The sequence below is a fragment of the Cebus imitator genome, unplaced genomic scaffold, assembly GCF_001604975.1.
Source record: "Cebus imitator isolate Cc_AM_T3 unplaced genomic scaffold, Cebus_imitator-1.0 Scaffold254, whole genome shotgun sequence".
NCBI lineage: Eukaryota > Metazoa > Chordata > Mammalia > Primates > Cebidae > Cebus > Cebus imitator.
In genome coordinates this window covers 3,166,470-3,181,884 of record NW_016107569.1, presented here as the reverse complement: position 1 = coordinate 3,181,884, position 15,415 = coordinate 3,166,470, and the positions used below count along the sequence as shown (strand labels likewise).

The 15,415-nt window shown below is 56.4% G+C and overlaps 3 protein-coding genes across 11 annotated transcripts in view; 1 reads left to right on the top strand and 2 right to left on the bottom strand.

The window, feature by feature from the left end:
- The window catches only part of PKN3 (protein kinase N3), a 17,453-nt gene extending 13,633 nt beyond the window's left edge, over positions 1-3,820 (top strand). For 2 of the 4 annotated variants that reach the window (XM_017499165.2, XM_017499166.2), the window contains exons 16-22: positions 319-495; positions 1,851-1,913; positions 2,066-2,142; positions 2,587-2,729; positions 2,809-2,916; positions 3,102-3,182; positions 3,293-3,820. In XM_017499165.2, coding sequence (XP_017354654.1) covers positions 319-495; positions 1,851-1,913; positions 2,066-2,142; positions 2,587-2,729; positions 2,809-2,916; positions 3,102-3,182; positions 3,293-3,505 — 862 coding nt within the window. In that variant the 3' untranslated portion in view covers positions 3,506-3,820. Of the gene's footprint in view, positions 1-318; positions 496-1,850; positions 1,914-2,065; positions 2,143-2,586; positions 2,730-2,808; positions 2,917-3,101; positions 3,183-3,289 lie in introns of all 4 variants that reach the window. The other 2 variants (XM_017499164.2, XM_017499167.2) reach the window with 2 other exon arrangements.
- Positions 3,768-7,044, bottom strand: ZDHHC12 (zinc finger DHHC-type palmitoyltransferase 12). Of its 2 annotated transcripts, none has more exons than XM_017499168.2 (5): positions 6,900-7,044; positions 5,336-5,472; positions 4,908-4,985; positions 4,551-4,717; positions 3,768-4,405 (listed from the first exon to the last, which is right to left on the bottom strand). In XM_017499168.2, exons 1-5 carry the CDS (start codon positions 6,997-6,999, stop codon positions 4,084-4,086), a joined length of 804 nt encoding a protein of 267 aa, XP_017354657.1. In that variant the 5' UTR covers positions 7,000-7,044; the 3' UTR covers positions 3,768-4,083. The 2 variants fall into 2 exon arrangements, with proteins under 2 accessions (XP_017354657.1, XP_037584002.1); XM_037728074.1 differs by having other exon boundaries at positions 4,182-4,383.
- Positions 7,045-12,674: 5,630 nt separating this feature from the next.
- ZER1 (zyg-11 related cell cycle regulator) overlaps positions 12,675-15,415 on the bottom strand; it is a 42,547-nt gene continuing 39,806 nt past the window's right edge. For all 5 annotated transcript variants that reach the window (XM_017499161.1, XM_037728073.1, XM_017499160.2 and 2 more), the window contains exon 16: positions 12,675-14,293. In XM_017499161.1, coding sequence (XP_017354650.1) covers positions 14,236-14,293 — 58 coding nt within the window. In that variant the 3' untranslated portion in view covers positions 12,675-14,235. The remainder of the gene's footprint in view (positions 14,294-15,415) is intronic.

The window sequence follows — 15,415 nt, the reverse complement described above, 5'->3', positions numbered from 1 at the left end:
AAAAAAAAAAAAAAAAAAAAAAAAAATTAGCTGGGCGTATTAGCACGCACCTGTAATCCCAGCTACTTGGGAGGGTGTTGTAGGAGAATCGCTTGAATTTGGGAGGCAGAAGTTGCCATGAGCCAAGATCGCATCACTGCACTCCAGCCCAGGTGACAGAGCAAGATTCTGTCTCAAAAACAAACAAAAAAAGAAACTGTCAGCCTACCCGCCTGGCACTTTGGCTGAGGGCACAGGGAGCCAGGGGTATTGTGCAGGGCACAGGGCACAGCCAGGGGACATTTTCCTTCCCTCCAAGACTCTTGCTCTCTCCTGCAGCCTGTACTGTGAGAAGCGGATCCTGGAGGCTGTGGGTCGCACAGGGCACCCCTTCCTGCTCTCCCTCCTTGCGTGCTTCCAGACCTCCAGCCATGCCTGCTTCGTGACTGAGTTTGTGCCCGGTGGTGACCTCATGATGCAGATCCACGAGGATGTCTTCCCGGAGCCCCAGGCCCGGTGGGTTCCATCCCTTCTGCCTGCTTCTTCCAGCAAACTTTTCCTGCTTCCCTATATCCTGCTTTCTCCAGGTGCCCAGCAGCAGAGGAGCAGGAGTCAGAGGCCTTGGCTCACATCCTGGCACCAACTGACAGCATTCGTGACCCTGGGCATTAGCTTATGAAGCTGTGCATTAGGTTTTTGTTTTTGAGACAGAGTCTTGCTCGGTCACCCAGGCTGGAGTGCAGTGGCGTGATCTCGGCTCACTGCAATCTCCACCTCCTGGGTCCAAGCGATTCTACTGCCTCAGCCTCCCGAGTAGCTGGGATTACAGGAGCCTGCCACCACGCTTGGCTAATTTTTGTATTTTTAGTAGAGACGGGCTTTCGCCATGTTGGCCAGCCTGGTCTCAAACTCATGACCTCGTGATCTGCCCACCTCAGCCTCCCAAAGTGCTGGGATTACAGGAATGAGCCATCACCACACCTGGCAAGTCTCAGATCTTTATTTGAAAAACAGGCATGACTGTCCGAGTGCAGTGGCTCATGCCTGTAATCCCACACTTTGGTTGGCCGAGACGGACAGATCACCTGAGGTCGGGAGTTCGAGACCAGCCTGACCAACATGGAGAAACCCCATCTCTACTAAAAATACAAAATTAGCCGTGTATGGTGGTGCATGCCTGTAATGCCAGCTACTTGGGAGGCTAAGGCAGGAGAATCACTTGAACCTAGGAGGCGGAGATTGCAGTGAGCCAGGATCCTGCCACTGCACAGCCTGAGTGACAGAGTGAGACACCGTCTCAAAAAAAAAAAACAAGGCTGGGTGCAGTGGCTCACGCCTGTAATCCCAGCACTTTGGGAGGCAGAGGTGGACAGAGCACGAAGTCAAGAGATTAAGACCATCCTGGCCAACACGGTGAAACCACGTCTCTACTAAAAAAAAAAAAAAAAAAAAAAAAAATTAGCTGGGCATGGTGGTGGGCACTTGTAATTCTAGCTACTTGGGAGGCTGAGGTAGGAGAATCGCTCTAACCTGGAAGGCAGAGGGTTACAGTGAGCTGAGATCATACCTCTGCCCTCCAGGCTGGTGACAGAATAAAAAAAAAAAAGAAAGAAAAGAAAAGTAGGCATGATTATAAAAATCAACTGCAGGCTGCTGTGTGCACACTTGGTCCCTCAGCCCAGGAAGGGTGGGGTGGGAGTGCACAGCAACCTGGGGGTGACCTTGGGACTGTTGGAGCACCCCCACCCTGAGCATGATGCTTGTCCCAGTCTCACTCACCTCTGACTCTGGCTGGGACATCCTGGTGCCTCCCTGCCCTGCCTCCGTGGTGTGTGACTTGGGCCTGAGTTCTTTCATAACCACCCCTGCAGCTTCTACCTGGCTTGCGTTGTCCTGGGGCTGCAGTTCTTACATGAGAAGAAGATCATTTACAGGTGACTTTTGTCCAGGGTTGCCTGGGGGGTGGCGGTGAGGCGGGTGAGGACGCAGACACCACCTCCCTCCTGTCTGGGCTGCTGCAGGGGCAGTTGGTATTCCCTGGGTCTAAGCCCTGCTCAGCCCCTTTGACCTGCACCCTTGCCGTCAGGGATCTGAAGTTGGATAATCTTCTGCTGGATGCTCAGGGATTTCTGAAGATCGCAGACTTTGGACTCTGCAAGGAAGGTGGGGGCCGTCCATTGGGATCCACATCTCCAGCCTCGTCTACCCAGCCTGGCCAACAGGATTATGGGCATATGGCATCTCCTAGGAAATCTCCCCACCCACCCACCCACGGATGCCCTGGTTCCCCCACCCCAGACCTCATTCAGGGGGACGGCTGGGCACACTGGCCCTTTCTTCCCAGCCCTAGAAGCTCCTAGAGATCCTCGGCCTGCCTTCGGCCCGAGGGAGAGCCTGTGGTCAGGGCTGGGAGAGGAGCCTGAGTTCTGCCTTCTGTGACCTTAGCCTGTGAGCCTGCAGTCGAATGGCGGAGTAAACATTCCCACTTCCTTGGGCACAGGGCAGGGCTTGGCATAGGCTCAGCTTCCTGCATCATAAGGCTGGGCTGTTGAGGTTTTTGTGAATAGGCCACAGGAAGCAGCTATTGGTGTGTGTGTTGGTTTGCAGGGATTGGCTTTGGGGACCGGACTAGCACCTTCTGTGGCACCCCAGAGTTCCTGGCTCCCGAGGTGCTGACACAGGAGGCGTATACTCGGGCTGTGGACTGGTGGGGGCTGGGCGTGCTGCTCTACGAGATGCTGGTGGGTGAGGTGAGTGCTGGAGCATGCTGCATGGGCCTCTGGGTTGGGGTGGGGGGCCCGTGCATCCTGCTGAGCCCCATCTCCACAGTGCCCGTTCCCAGGGGACACCGAGGAGGAGGTGTTTGATTGCATCGTGAACACAGATGCCCCCTACCCCGGCTTTCTGTCGGTGCAAGGGCTTGAGCTCATTCAGAAGGTAAGCACTGCAGGGGCTGGGACTGGGCTGGATGGCCACTCAAGGCCTGTGTGCCCTCTTCCATGGGACAGCAGACCCCCTGACACTCATCCTTGGAGTCCTCTGGGCCAGCACGCTTGGGGCCCGCGGATGTCGGCAGTGCCTGGGGCTCAGTGCCGTAAGTGAGCGCCCATCCCACTGCTCAGCTCCTCCAGAAGTGCCCGGAGAAGCGCCTCGGGGCGGGGGAGCAGGATGCCGAGGAGATCAAGGTCCAGCCATTCTTCAGGGTGAGCGGCTGGGGTGGCAGCTGTCCCCTGTGCCTGGCAGGGTGGGTGGCATGGAGTGACTCCTGGGGTTGACGTTCCCGCCGTCTCAGGCACCTCTCCTTTTCCTCCAGACCACCAACTGGCAGGCCCTGCTTGCCCGCACTGTCCAGCCCCCATTCGTGCCCACCCTCTGCGGCCCTGCGGACCTGCGCTACTTTGAGGATGAATTCACAGGGCTGCCGCCTGCCCTGACCCCACCTGCACCCCACAGCCCCCTCACTGCCCGCCAACAGGCCGCCTTCCGGGACTTCGACTTTGTGTCAGAGCAATTCCTGGAGCCCTGAGGACGTCTCCTGGCCCCTCTGCCCTCTACCCCCACAGACTGTTAGAGCCTCTGCTCACCCACCTGTGTGCCCTGCCTGGAGGCCTAGGACTTGCTTGGCATTTATGAGCCCTTGGGACTCAAGGTGGCAGCCATGGGTCCGCTATCATGGGCCTTGCTCAGTGTCCCCGGGCAAATTGTGTCCCCTCCACCTCCAGCTCGCCCTCCTCTACCTCCCAGTGAGACCTGGCCCAGAAAGGGTACCACAGTGAGGGATGATATGATTTGTCTTTTTAAGATTTGACTTGCTTTATAGATTATTAAATTCAGACATGTGCACTGGCGGCAGCCTGGGCTGGGTTGGGCTGCGGTGGAGCCCGAGGTCCGCTTGGGCCTGAGCCGCCCACAGGTCTTCTTCCCCTTCTTCCTTGGAAGGTAGAACCGCCCACCGAGGCAGGGATCTGTCTGTCTTGAAGCTCCGTTTTGGGGCCTGAGGAGTGTGCAGGAATGAGCAGCCCCAGGCCCTCCGAGGGCTGACCCCAGCTGGGAACAGGCCCCGTGGTTTTCAGGCACAGGACGGCAGCCTGGCCTCCAGCGACCCTAAACAGCTGGGCTGCTGCCCTCCTCCTCCTCCTCAGCCCAGAGCGTCTCCCAGGACCCTGAGGGCCATCCGCAGAAGAAGTGAGCCAGGTTGCGGGTCAGGCCCTGGTCAAAGGGGTTGCCGGGGCGCTGGCGGAGATAGGCGATGCGGTGTGAGGACATGAACTCCCAGGTGGTGGTGTTGCTGGCCACCAGGTAGAGGTGTGAGGCGAGGAGCAGGCTGGCGACCAATGAGAAGAGGGACAGCAGCAGGAAGGTGGCAAACAGGAGCCCGCTGGACCGCAGCCACAGCCCCCAGGGCTGGAAGAACCGGAGGCCTGACCTGCAGTGCAGGGGACAGGGGCCTGCTGCTGGGGAGGGCTGGGGAGCTCTTCCCTCCCTGTGCCGGGTCCCTGGGAGCCCTGGCTCTGTCCACCCCTGTGGACGCATGCATCCCACCCTCTCCCTACGCCCTGGGCAGCACCTACCATGCCAGGTAGAGGGCCCACAGAAGCACCAGCAGCTGCAGCACCAGGTAGACCACAAAGAGTGGGTGGTTGCGCTCCCCCACGCAGTTCTCCATCCAGGGGCAGTGGTGGTCGTAGCGGCGGACACAGCGGCGGCAGTCACGGCAGTGCCGAGCCCGCAGGGGTTGCTGTGGGCATGGAGGAGAGTGGGGACTCTGTGCCAGCCCTGCTGTGTGCCCACCACTGAGGGGGGAACCAGGGCCTGAATCTCGAAGGCCTTCTTGGAGGAGGGGTGAGGTCCAGACAGTGGGGCAGGAGGAGGTCGAGGAGTCTCAGCTTTGGCCCGACCTCTCCCACGGGGGTTCCTGCCTCACTCACCAGCACCAGGCAGTATCTGCAGCGCCGAAGAGGGATGGCTGGAGGAACCATGGCTGTCTGCTCCTCTTTGATCTCCTCCTGGAATGAGGGGCGGGGTGTAAGACAGGGTCCCCTTGGGAGACAGGTGGCACTGGTGAGCAGCTCCCCTAGGGGCCGGCTTAGCTCTGGGTGTGGAGTTTGGGGCCCATCCCATGCAGAATGGAGGTGTGGGTGTGGCAGAGCGCCCTGGACCGAGGGCAGCTGTGTGATGCTTGTCAGTCTTTTCTTTCTCTGGCCCCAGCAGTTTCCTCGCTACTGTAGGATGGAGCTCTAGGACTGGCAAGAGGATGCACTGAGCTGCCCCCACAAGAGCCCGCAGCATAGAACCTGGCATGGAGACTGTGCTGGGGGTTGAGTCCCTGTGGGCGAGAGTCGGGGCCCCTGGTTACCTGAGGCTGGGGCTGCACATTCACATAGCCAGGGTCCATGAGTGACACAGCGAGGTAGAGCAGCAGGGAGCCCAGCACCAGGAGCAGAAAGGTGAGCGGCAGGAGCAGCTCCCCCTGCTCCTCCCATTGCCGCAGCTCTGGAGAGGCCAGAGAACACAGTGAGGCTGGGCTGGGCAGAACAGGAGTGGATGGGGCTGGGGTGCAGCTGGAGGTAGGGAAGTGTGTTCCTGGCTGAGCGAAGGCCTGGAGAGGATGGTTCCATGTGTGGCTGTGTGTGGCCAGCAGTTCATCTGCACTTTATCTGGAGGGTCAGAGGGAACGATGGAAGGTTATAGGGCCAGATCTGTTTTGGAAAACCTCATTGCTAGAGAAATGGATCGGGGGAAGCCTGGGGGCAGAGAATCTGGCCAGAAGGAAGAAGAGGGTAGCTGCAAAGGCCTGGCAGGGAGTGAGAGAGGAAGGAATAGACAGAGGGGGCTTCTGGGTGAAGGAAGCCAGACCTGACTGGATGTGGGGGAGAGGGAGGAGGGGTCTAGGGTCTCTGGCTCTGCCATGGTGAGAGACAGCCCAGGTCTGAAATGCCTGAGACAGCTATGTGGGGGAGGGTGCAGCCAGCAGGCTCAGATGCTGCAGAGGGGCATAAGGCAGGGTCCAGTGGGCTTCAGCACATGGAGGCGACAGGAAGTTGGAGAGGTGGGGTGCAGGGCAAGGAATGAGGGGGCATGAGTCCACCAGACAGCAGAGTGTGGACAAATCCAGTGTCCCTTGGTTGTAAGAAGGAACAAAAATAAAAGGGTGGCTTTCGAGAGGGGTCCTTTTCTCATAAGGAGACCTGAGCAAGTTTTTAGGCTAAAGGGTGAAGGTGGTGGAGGAGGTTTGAGGTCTTGGGAGTAAACCCAGAAGGGGCCCTAGTCCAGAAACAGGCTGGACCACCATGGAAGGAGGGCTGAGGGCTGCCGTGGGTGACAGTGGGGGAGGCTGCCTGTGTGTGGTAGGTGAGGTGCTGAGTAGGGGTCTACTGAAGGAAATGGAGGTGGGTGGGTGGGTGAATGGGTGTTCCTGTGGGAAGATGGGAGATGGGCCGCATCCCATGGGGTGTTCTCTTGCCTCAGGGGTTGCCTAGACTTGGGCAGCTAGTGGCCATGGGGGTGTGGAGGGTGTGGGTGTGGGTAGAATGCCAATCTTTGCATATAGTTGAGCCGCGTAATTGTAAGGATGGAAAGATTTGGGGTCAGTTCCTGGGAAGGATCATGTGGGTCCCAGGATCAGGGGACATGGGGTTCAAGTCGGTCCTTGGATCTGGTGGGCACCGGCTAGGTCCTGCGATGGACAGGGCATCTGGCAGTGATCAGGAAGATGCTGGAGTTAATTAGAGATCGACGGGGTATCAGGTGGAGAGCAGGTGGCTCTTGGAATGATAGACGGGGAGGGGGCTTCAGGAGCTGGCGGAGATCGGGCCAATCCCAGGATCTCCAGGGATTAGGCGGGGGACCCAGTGAGACACGAACGTCTAGGGAACCACGCGGGATCGGGTGGGTCCGGGGTCGCTCGGGGTCCGGCTCACCGGTATCGTGCAGGAAGAGCACCAGCGTGATCCCCCATGTCAGCACGGTATGCCCGGTCCGCACCAGGACCCCAGAGCTGAGGAGCGCCCAGGGCGCCATCGCCTCGGCCCGGGGCCCCACCCGGAAGAAGCGCCCAGAGGGGCGGGCCCTCCGAGGGAGGGGCACGCGACCGCCCGGGGATTGGTGAATCCGGGAGGCGGGCGGGGCCGGACTGGGTCAGGGAGGCTGCCTATTGGATGGCAGCTGCGGCCGATTGGGCCCTCAAGCCAACAGGTGCCTGAAGAGGCTGAGGGCGGGGCAGGCGCGCGCGCAGCTGGTAACTCCTCCAACCCCAGCCCTACCCGCCTTTCAAAAGGTAACTTTTGAAAGCCCGGGAGCGCGCGCGCGCCTCCTCGGCCCTCTCCAGTACCCGCCCCCATAGCCTCGCGCATGCGCATAGCGCCCTGGGCGCTTCAAAGATCCTGGCGCTTCAAAAGATCCAGCAAAATTGTGCCCATTTCAAAGATGTGATGATTAAGGCCTCGAGAGGGCCAGGGCTCGCCCAAGGTTGCTCTGTGGTGACAGCTTTACCTCCTTGCTATTTATTATCAGGTATTGCAAATGGACGAGAGAAAAGTGGAGGTACGTGGGGCACATTCCGACTATGGGTGATCCAACTTAGGCGGGAGTCAGAAATACCAGCACTGCCCCTTCCTACCCAAGTGACCCTGGGCGAGTTACTGAGCCCCTCTGAGCTGTTTTCTGTCTCTATAAGGAGGCTGTCAGTAGCGTCTCCCTCCTAAGGTGTTTGGGAGGATTAAATAATGGAAGCGCCTTGTCTGGCACGGGACTGTCTTGCCTCACCTGCTGTGAGCCACCACCTACAGGCGGACTTTCCCCGCCGGAGGCTTCAGGCTGTCCTCCTTCCCTGTGTCCCCAGGGCCTTCCCCACTCAGCCCTGCCTCTCCACAGCACCTCCCGCTGATACCAGCATCCTCCTCCGCCAACATCTGATTGGCTCCATCCCAGCTCCTCCAGGATACTCCTCTGACATCTGTTGTTTTTCTCAGCTCAACATCCTTTTTTTGGTTGGGGGAATCGACTTCCCATCCCATGTGATTGGAGAGACTGGCCCTCACCTCATTGGATGGTGTGCGGGTGGCAGGCTGTGTGCGTGTGTCTCTACAGAACCAATCACAGGCCTTCCATGAGATTACTGTCTAGATGCTGAGAGGAAGGGGCATTATTTTGGATCTCGAGCCTAAGGAATGGGATATAAGGCAACCGGGAGCCATCTTTACGCTGTGAGGAGAAGACCTATCCTGTCTGTGGCTGGAGAAAATGAGACCAACTTATTTTTATTTATTTATTTATTTTTTTTTGAGACGGAATCTCCCTCTATTGCCCAGGCTGGAGAGCAGTGGCTCAATCTCGGTTCACTGCAACCTCCGCCTCCTGGATTCAAGCAATTCTTCTGCCTCAGCCTCTCGAGTAGCTGGGACTACAGGCACGTGCCACCATGCCCGGCTAGTTGTTTTTGTTTTGGTATTTTTAGTAGAGACTGGGCTTTACCATATTGGCCAGGCTGATCTTGAACTCCTGACCTCGTGATCCGCCCGCCTCAGCCTCCCAAAGTGCTGGGATTACAAGCATAAGCCACCGCGCCTGGCCGGAGACCAACTTAAGACACATAGAGAGGGATAAGCAGCACTAAAGGAGGGATCGGGAGATGGTCCAAACAACGTTATCTGAACCCTCTAGATCCAGCTGTTCCTGGAAGCTAATACTAACTCTGCATCCCCTGGTTGCAAGAGCCAATGAATTCCCACTTTTTTTTTTTTTTTTTACACGGAATCTTGCTCTGTTGCCAGATAGCTAATTTTTGTAATTATTTATTTTTTTAGGTGGGATTACAGGCACACACCACCACTGGTCTCGAACTCCTGACCTCATGATCCACCCACCTCAGCCTCCCAAAGTGCTAGAATTATAGGCATGAGCCACTGCGCCTGGTCCGATTTTTGTATTTTTAGTACAGACAGGGTTTCACCATGTTGGCCAGCATGGTCTCGATCTCTTGACCTTGCGAACTGCCTGCCTTGGCCTCCCAAAGTGCTGGGATTACAGGCATGAGCCACCACGCCCAGCCTTTTTTTTTTAGACAGAGCCTCACTCTGGAGTGCTGCAGTGGTGCGATCTGGGCTGACTGCAATTTCCACCTCCTGGGTTCAGTTGATTCTCCTGCCTCAGCCTCCTCAGTAGCTGGGACTGCAGGTGCATGCCACCACACCTGGCTGATTTTTGTATTTTTAGTAGAGACAGGGTTTCACCATGTTGGCCAGGCTGGTCTCTAATTCCTGACTTCAACTGATCTGCCCCACCTCGGCCTCCGAAAGCGCTGGTATTATAGGTGTAAGCCACTGCACCCGGCCTCAATTCCTACCTTTGACTAGCCTGGGGAGACGTTTGAGTTGGGTGTCTGTTATTGGCAATTCAGTCTTGATTACTGCACTGGGTGCAGGATCTAATGTGCTGAGTGGGGACATCCAGCACATTATCCACTCAGCACGTAATTCTGAAGCTTCCGTGGGTCAGGCACTGTCCTAGCGTCAAACACTCTGACACTAGATCATATAGTAAGGACGGAATTTAATTAACAGTATGCTATTGACAGGGTGGAGCGGACAGTGTGAACCAACTGAAACTTGTTAGTGCAGAAATGACTGGTGTTTTTTGTGATTTGGTTTTTCTGCTTTCTTGAGATGATGTCTTGCTATGTTGCCCAGGCTGGCCTCAAACTCCTGAGCTGAGGCAATCTTCCCCCTCAGCCTCCAGAGTAGCTGGGACTGCAGGCGTGCACCACCATGTCTGGCTTAAAGGGAGAATGAGGGAGTGGAGGGAAATGGTGGGGGCTTCAGCAGAGTAAGGGAAATGAAAAATTCCAAAGGGTTGGTCATGGTAAATGTGATTAGGCAGCTGCTGTGCTTGCTGGCAATTATGGAAGTTAAGACTCTGTTCTCCTGCAAAGACTGGGAGACAGAGACTCTGTCCTTCCTGATAGTACATTGCAACCGAAAGGCTTTCAGGTCCTTGAGAAAGATACTCCTGAGTTGTAGGACATATACACACATCTCAAATGGACAGAGGAAGGAGTCACAATTCTAAGTTCCCATCCCCCCACGCTTTTTTTTTTTTTTTTGAGACAGTTTCCCACTGTCTCCCTGGAGTGATCTTGGCTCACTGCAACCTCCGCCTCCTGGGTTCAAGTGATTCTCCTGCCTTGGCCTCCCAAATAGCTGGGATTATAGGTACATGCCACCATGCCTGGCTGATTTTTTTGGTATTTTCAGTAAAGACAGGGTTTCACCATGTTGGTCAGGCTGGACTTGAACTCCTGACCTTGTGATTCACCCACCTCGGCCTCCCAAAGTGCTGGGATTACAGGCATGAGCCACCGCACCGGCCAGAGGTCACATTTCTTAGGGAGACTCAGGAAAGTTGCTTTACAGAAATCTACTTTTGGAGAGGTAGGCCTTGTTTGAAGGTGCTGCGTAGCAAAATATGGTTTCTTTCTTTTTCTCTCTCCAACTTTCATTTGAAGCTCAGGAGTACATGTGCAGGATGTGCAGGTTTGTTACATAGGTGAACGTGTGCCACAGTGGTTAGCTGCACAGCTCATCCCATCACCTAGGTTTTTTTTTGAGACAGAGTCTTGCTCTGTTGCCCAGGCTGGAGTGCAGTGGCATGATCTCAGCTCACTGCAACCTCTGTCTCCCAGGTTCAAGTGATTCTCCTTCCTCAGCCTCCTGAGTAGCTGGGATTACAGGCAGGTGCCACCATGCCCAACTACTTTTTGTATTTTTAGTAGAGATGGGGTTTCACCATGTTGGCTGGGCCCATCTTGAACTCCTGACCTCAAGTGATCTACCTGCCTCAGCCTCCCAAAGTGTTGGGATGACAGGCATGAGCCACTGCACCCAGCCTGGCCACAAGTTTTTAAAATGAGATCTCTCAATGTGCCAGGTTCTGTACTGGGCTACAGCAGAGCCTCCATGTGCCTTGTTGCTCACAGTCCAACGTGGGAGACTAAACAAAGCAATTTCAGCTCCATGAGATAAGTAGGTGCTGTGACGGGATGAGCAGGAACTAGTGTTCCTGACATAGGAAATGGCAGGTACCAGGCCAAGGAGCTAGAGGAGAAGCACCTGGCACATCGGAGGACCTTGTTTTCCCTCCTTTACTGCAGCAACCTTGAGGTAAGAAGTCATATCAGGCCAGGTGGTACATGCCTATAATCTCAACAGTGTGGAAGGCTGAGGTGGGAGGATTGCTTAAGCCCAGGAGTTTGAGACCAGCCTGGCAATATAGTGAGACCCCATTTCTACAAAAAAAAACAAAAATTAGATGTGTATGGGAGTACACATTTGCAGCCCCAGCCACTGGGAGGCTGAGGTGCACGGATTGCTTGAGCCCAGGAGGTCGAGGCTGCAGTGAGCTGTGACTGTGCCATCGCACTCAGCCTGGACAACAGTGAGACCTTGGTCTCAGAAAAAATAAAAAATGAAGTCACTTCACCTCTCTGAGTCTCAGTGTCCTTGTCTGTGAAATGGATTACTGCCAGTGTTCTAAGGAAGCAGAAGGTCCATGAAGCACCTAGCACAGGGCCTGGCACACAGATGAAGGTTCAGCAGTGTTGGCTGCTGCTGGCAGGCACTGCCCTCATTCCCTCCCAGGCACAGACGCCCTACCAGGGTTCCAAGGCAAACACCTGATGCCCTTCCTGCCAGGTCCTGTGGGTGGCCAGTGGCAGGGGCTCTCACCCAGGGGAGAGAGAGGCCAGGTCCAGGCCCTGCAGGTGGTGATGAAGAGGCGATCTCGGCTTCACAGAGCCTGTGGGAGGAGTCAGTGTTCAGCTTCCAGAAACGCTTAAGCCTGCTCTGATACCCAGGCTTAAAACCTCACATAGAGAATAAAATCCACACACTCACTGTGGCCTATAAAGGGTGTGACCGTATCATTTCTTATTCCAGCCAGGCAGCTCTGAGGATATGAAGCCACTGTCGATAGTGGTGTGGGACAACAGGCGTCAGTTAGGACGGCCCTGGGCCATGCTGCAGTCTGGCCACCTCACAATTTGGCTCCAGCGACTTCTGGGTCCCCTCCCACTGCACCCTTGATCCTCACGCTGCCAGGGCCACATGGGGCTGCTTCTCTGGCCGCCCTGGCGGGACCCTCTGCTGAAGATGCTCTTTTCCTCAGCCCTCAGGCCAGACCTGGGCAGCTTCTGTCTTTTCACTGCGTTTGGCTCCACTCTGTCCTCTTGTGAGAAGCCTCCCAGACACATGGGGACACAGCACTGGCTCCTCCCCCTCTCCCTGAAGCACTGTGGCCCAGCAGACTCCAGGCTTCCCTGACCCACCTGCCCACTCCCACCTGCTGGCCGGAGACACCCAGTCTCCTGCCTTCTCCCCGCTGGTGACACACAGCCATAATCTCCTATTTGCCATCTGTCTCCCCCATCAGGCTGAGCTGCCCTGGGCAGGCGCCCTGTTGGTCTGGTTGCCAGCTGTGTCCTCAGTGGGCACAGGGCTGTGAAGAGAAGGCAGAGGAAACAGGTACTCCAGCTCAGTCCGCTGCCACCTGTCCCCAGGCTGCAGCCTTTAACCCACCAAACGCACCCCTCCCTCCCACAGAACTACCCATACTGTAGCCGCCCTGCCAGGAGTAGCTTGAGCCCTGCTCTGGAGCCTGGAAGCCAGGCTAGCAATCCCTTCCACAAAAAAGACGCTCCATTCTCCACTTTGCACAAAAATGTATTTCTGTGACATCCCAAAGTACAGACATTTCCCCAGACCCCAGGGGATAAAGCAATGAGGTGTGAACTCTGCCAGGGTCTGGCCGGGGCCACTGAGCGTGGGATGGAAGGGAGCGCCGCATGCGGCCCATCTGCCAAGCTGGGGGAACACAGGGCTGCTGCCCCTTCCTAGGGCAGGAGGGACAGGCTCCAGGAGAAAAAGGCCAGGTGTCTCTCCCAAAGCTGCTCACCCGGCTATCCTGCCTGGAGGCAGAAATGCTAAAAACACCGAAAAACAGGCCCCTAGAAGGAAAAGGGAAGAAAAAGCCATCACCCAAAGGCTGCCTCCAGGGTTTGGCTGCTCCCCAGGCTCCTGCGGTCCACAAGTGTCCGATGAGAAGCAACGGCAGCGTCCATTGGGGGAGGAACGCATCGAGGGAGGAGCGAGAGAGCTGGCACCTCTCAGGCTTCCAAGGTAAAGCCTGGGGCCGGGAGGGACAGCCCTGGAGGCCCAAGCGGCCACTGCAGGGCCGTCCAAGTGCTGGTCTGGAGGCGGCTGTGTGGCTACTGTGGGTGAAAGGCTGGCGTCGGGCCTCTGCCTCTCAGAGGCGTGGGGTTGTCTGGGCAGCGGGGCAGGCTGGGATGAGGAGGCAGGCTCAGTTCTGCTGGTGGGAGCGCCTGGGCAGGTGAGGGCTGTGAAGTGAGGAAGCAATCCCCTGGCCCCAGAAGATGCTGGCTTCCAGGGCTGGGGCAGGTTCTGGATGTGTTTGGCAGAAGGGGCAGTGGCATCTGCCCCTGAGTTCTGGCCATCCCTGGGCTGGGGCCTTCCACAGCCTGGGACCTTATGGGAGACTAGGAGGCAGCCTCCGTAGCAGCGTGGCCTCAGGCAGGCCTGGCCGGACAGCAGCAGGACCACTGGGCGCCCTGCTCCTAGAGCGTCTTGGGGGGTAGGGCTGCCTGGACCTCAGCCCAGGAATGGCTCACTTGCTTGCCCCAGATGGCCCACAGCCGGGAGCACCAAGGCTTTTGGGAGACCCAATGGGGTAAGTTCTAATCCCCAAACCCCATCAGCTGCGCCCGGGAGCCAAGATGGGGTTCTCAGACATGAGCAGTGAGTCAAGATGCTGGAGTAGGCTGTCCATGGCCTGCTCCTCTCATCAAAGTGAGCCAGGCCAGGATCTGAGTTTACTGGACAAGGACTGGACACTCAACGTTATAGGCATTTAGTCCGGCTGGGGTAGGAGTGAGTGTGGCAGCGATGAAGGCTTTGAGTGGGTTTGAGAATGGCCAAGGAAGTGGCAGGGACTCCGGGAGTGTTGCTTTTGTACAGAAATCATACACACAAAACTTCACACTTCCTAACCAAAAAAAATAATATATATATATATAATATATATATATATCTCACTAATGTTAAGGAAAAGCGTCGGTTGTGCAAAAGTCCCCCGTGTCTCTTCACCCAATGGGAGGCTACCCATAAGGGGCCTGCCCGCTGGGCTGCTTGAGCGCGCTTCCTCCCCGCCTGTGGTCCAGAGTGGTGGCAGCCTTGAGGGCAGAGGCCTCTATCTGGACGTGTCCATGTTCTCCTCTTTAAAGTTACTGCAGTGCTCAATCACCTTGCTGGAGACAATGGGGGAGACAGGATTGGAGGGCGGGCTTGAGGGGGGTGAGCCCAGCCTCTCCTAGGTCATCAGGCAGCTGGGTGAACACATGTTCACAGTGACTGACCGAATGATGTAGACGGAGGGGTTGGTAGAGTGGCTGGCATGTGCAGGGACCCAGGGAATGGCATCTGTGGCCATGAATGCCATCACCACCCATCCTCCCCTCCCTTCCTTCCCATGCCCCTCTTCCCCCACCCCCAGTCCCAGGCCTGACCTCCAAAACACTTTGGAACTTTCTTTAGCGACCTCTTCCTTCTTTTTTCCCCTGCACACTAGACCCTTCTCTTTCCAGACGTCCACCAGTGGTCCCCAAACTGACTACACATCAGATTCCCCCAGAGGCCCAGATTCAGTGGCAGGTCCAGGGTGGGGCAGGGGCAGCTAGGGACCAGTGCTCCAGCTCAGATTTCAAATCTTGACTGCCCCAGACTGACCCCTGACACCCATCACTGTCAGCTGTCACGTTGGACCCCGGACAGCTTGTCCATTCAACACCAAGCCTCTGAGTTGGGGGCTTCACTGCGGCCTCCATGTATTCAAGGGGTGCCCCAATGCATTTTAGGAAGCAGATACTCAGAGTGGGAGAGGGATCAGTGGATAGGCCAAGGGCCTTCTCCTAAGCATTGTCCAGGGTCATTTACTCCTTGCTGTCAGACAGACCAATGCCTCAGATTCCCATCACAGGCCCTGGAAAAATGTTCAAAGTGACTGCCCTACGTAACTGGTCAGTCTTATCTAGTGCTTCTCAAATTTCCTGGGAATCCCTGTTAACCATGAAAATTCCAGGGCCAGCTGGGCACGGTGGCTCATGCCTATAATCCCAGCACTTTAGTAGGCTGAGGCAGGCAGATCACAAGGTCAGGAATTCGAGACCAGCCTGAACCAACATGGTGAAACCCCATCTCTACTAAAAATACAAAAATTAGCTGGGCGTGGTGGCATGCACCTGTAATTCCAGCCACTCAGGAGGCTGAGAGAGGAGAACTGCTTGAACCTGGGAGGTGGAGGTTGCAGTGAGCTGAGATCGTGCCACTGCACTCCAGCCTGGGTGACAGAGCGAGACTCTATCTCAAAAAAA

Bases quoted from the DNA above. Each gene is read 5' to 3' on its own strand.
- ZDHHC12 (XM_017499168.2), bottom strand. From the start codon at position 6,999: ATGGCGCCCTGGGCGCTCCTCAGCTCTGGGGTCCTGGTGCGGACCGGG. The intron at 4,986-5,335 runs GTAACCAGGGGC...CCCTCATTCCAG, and splicing joins ATGTGCAGCCCCAGCCTCAG to GAGGAGATCAAAGAGGAGCA. The intron at 4,718-4,907 runs GTGAGTGAGGCA...CCATGCCCACAG, and splicing joins GCAGATACTGCCTGGTGCTG to CAACCCCTGCGGGCTCGGCA.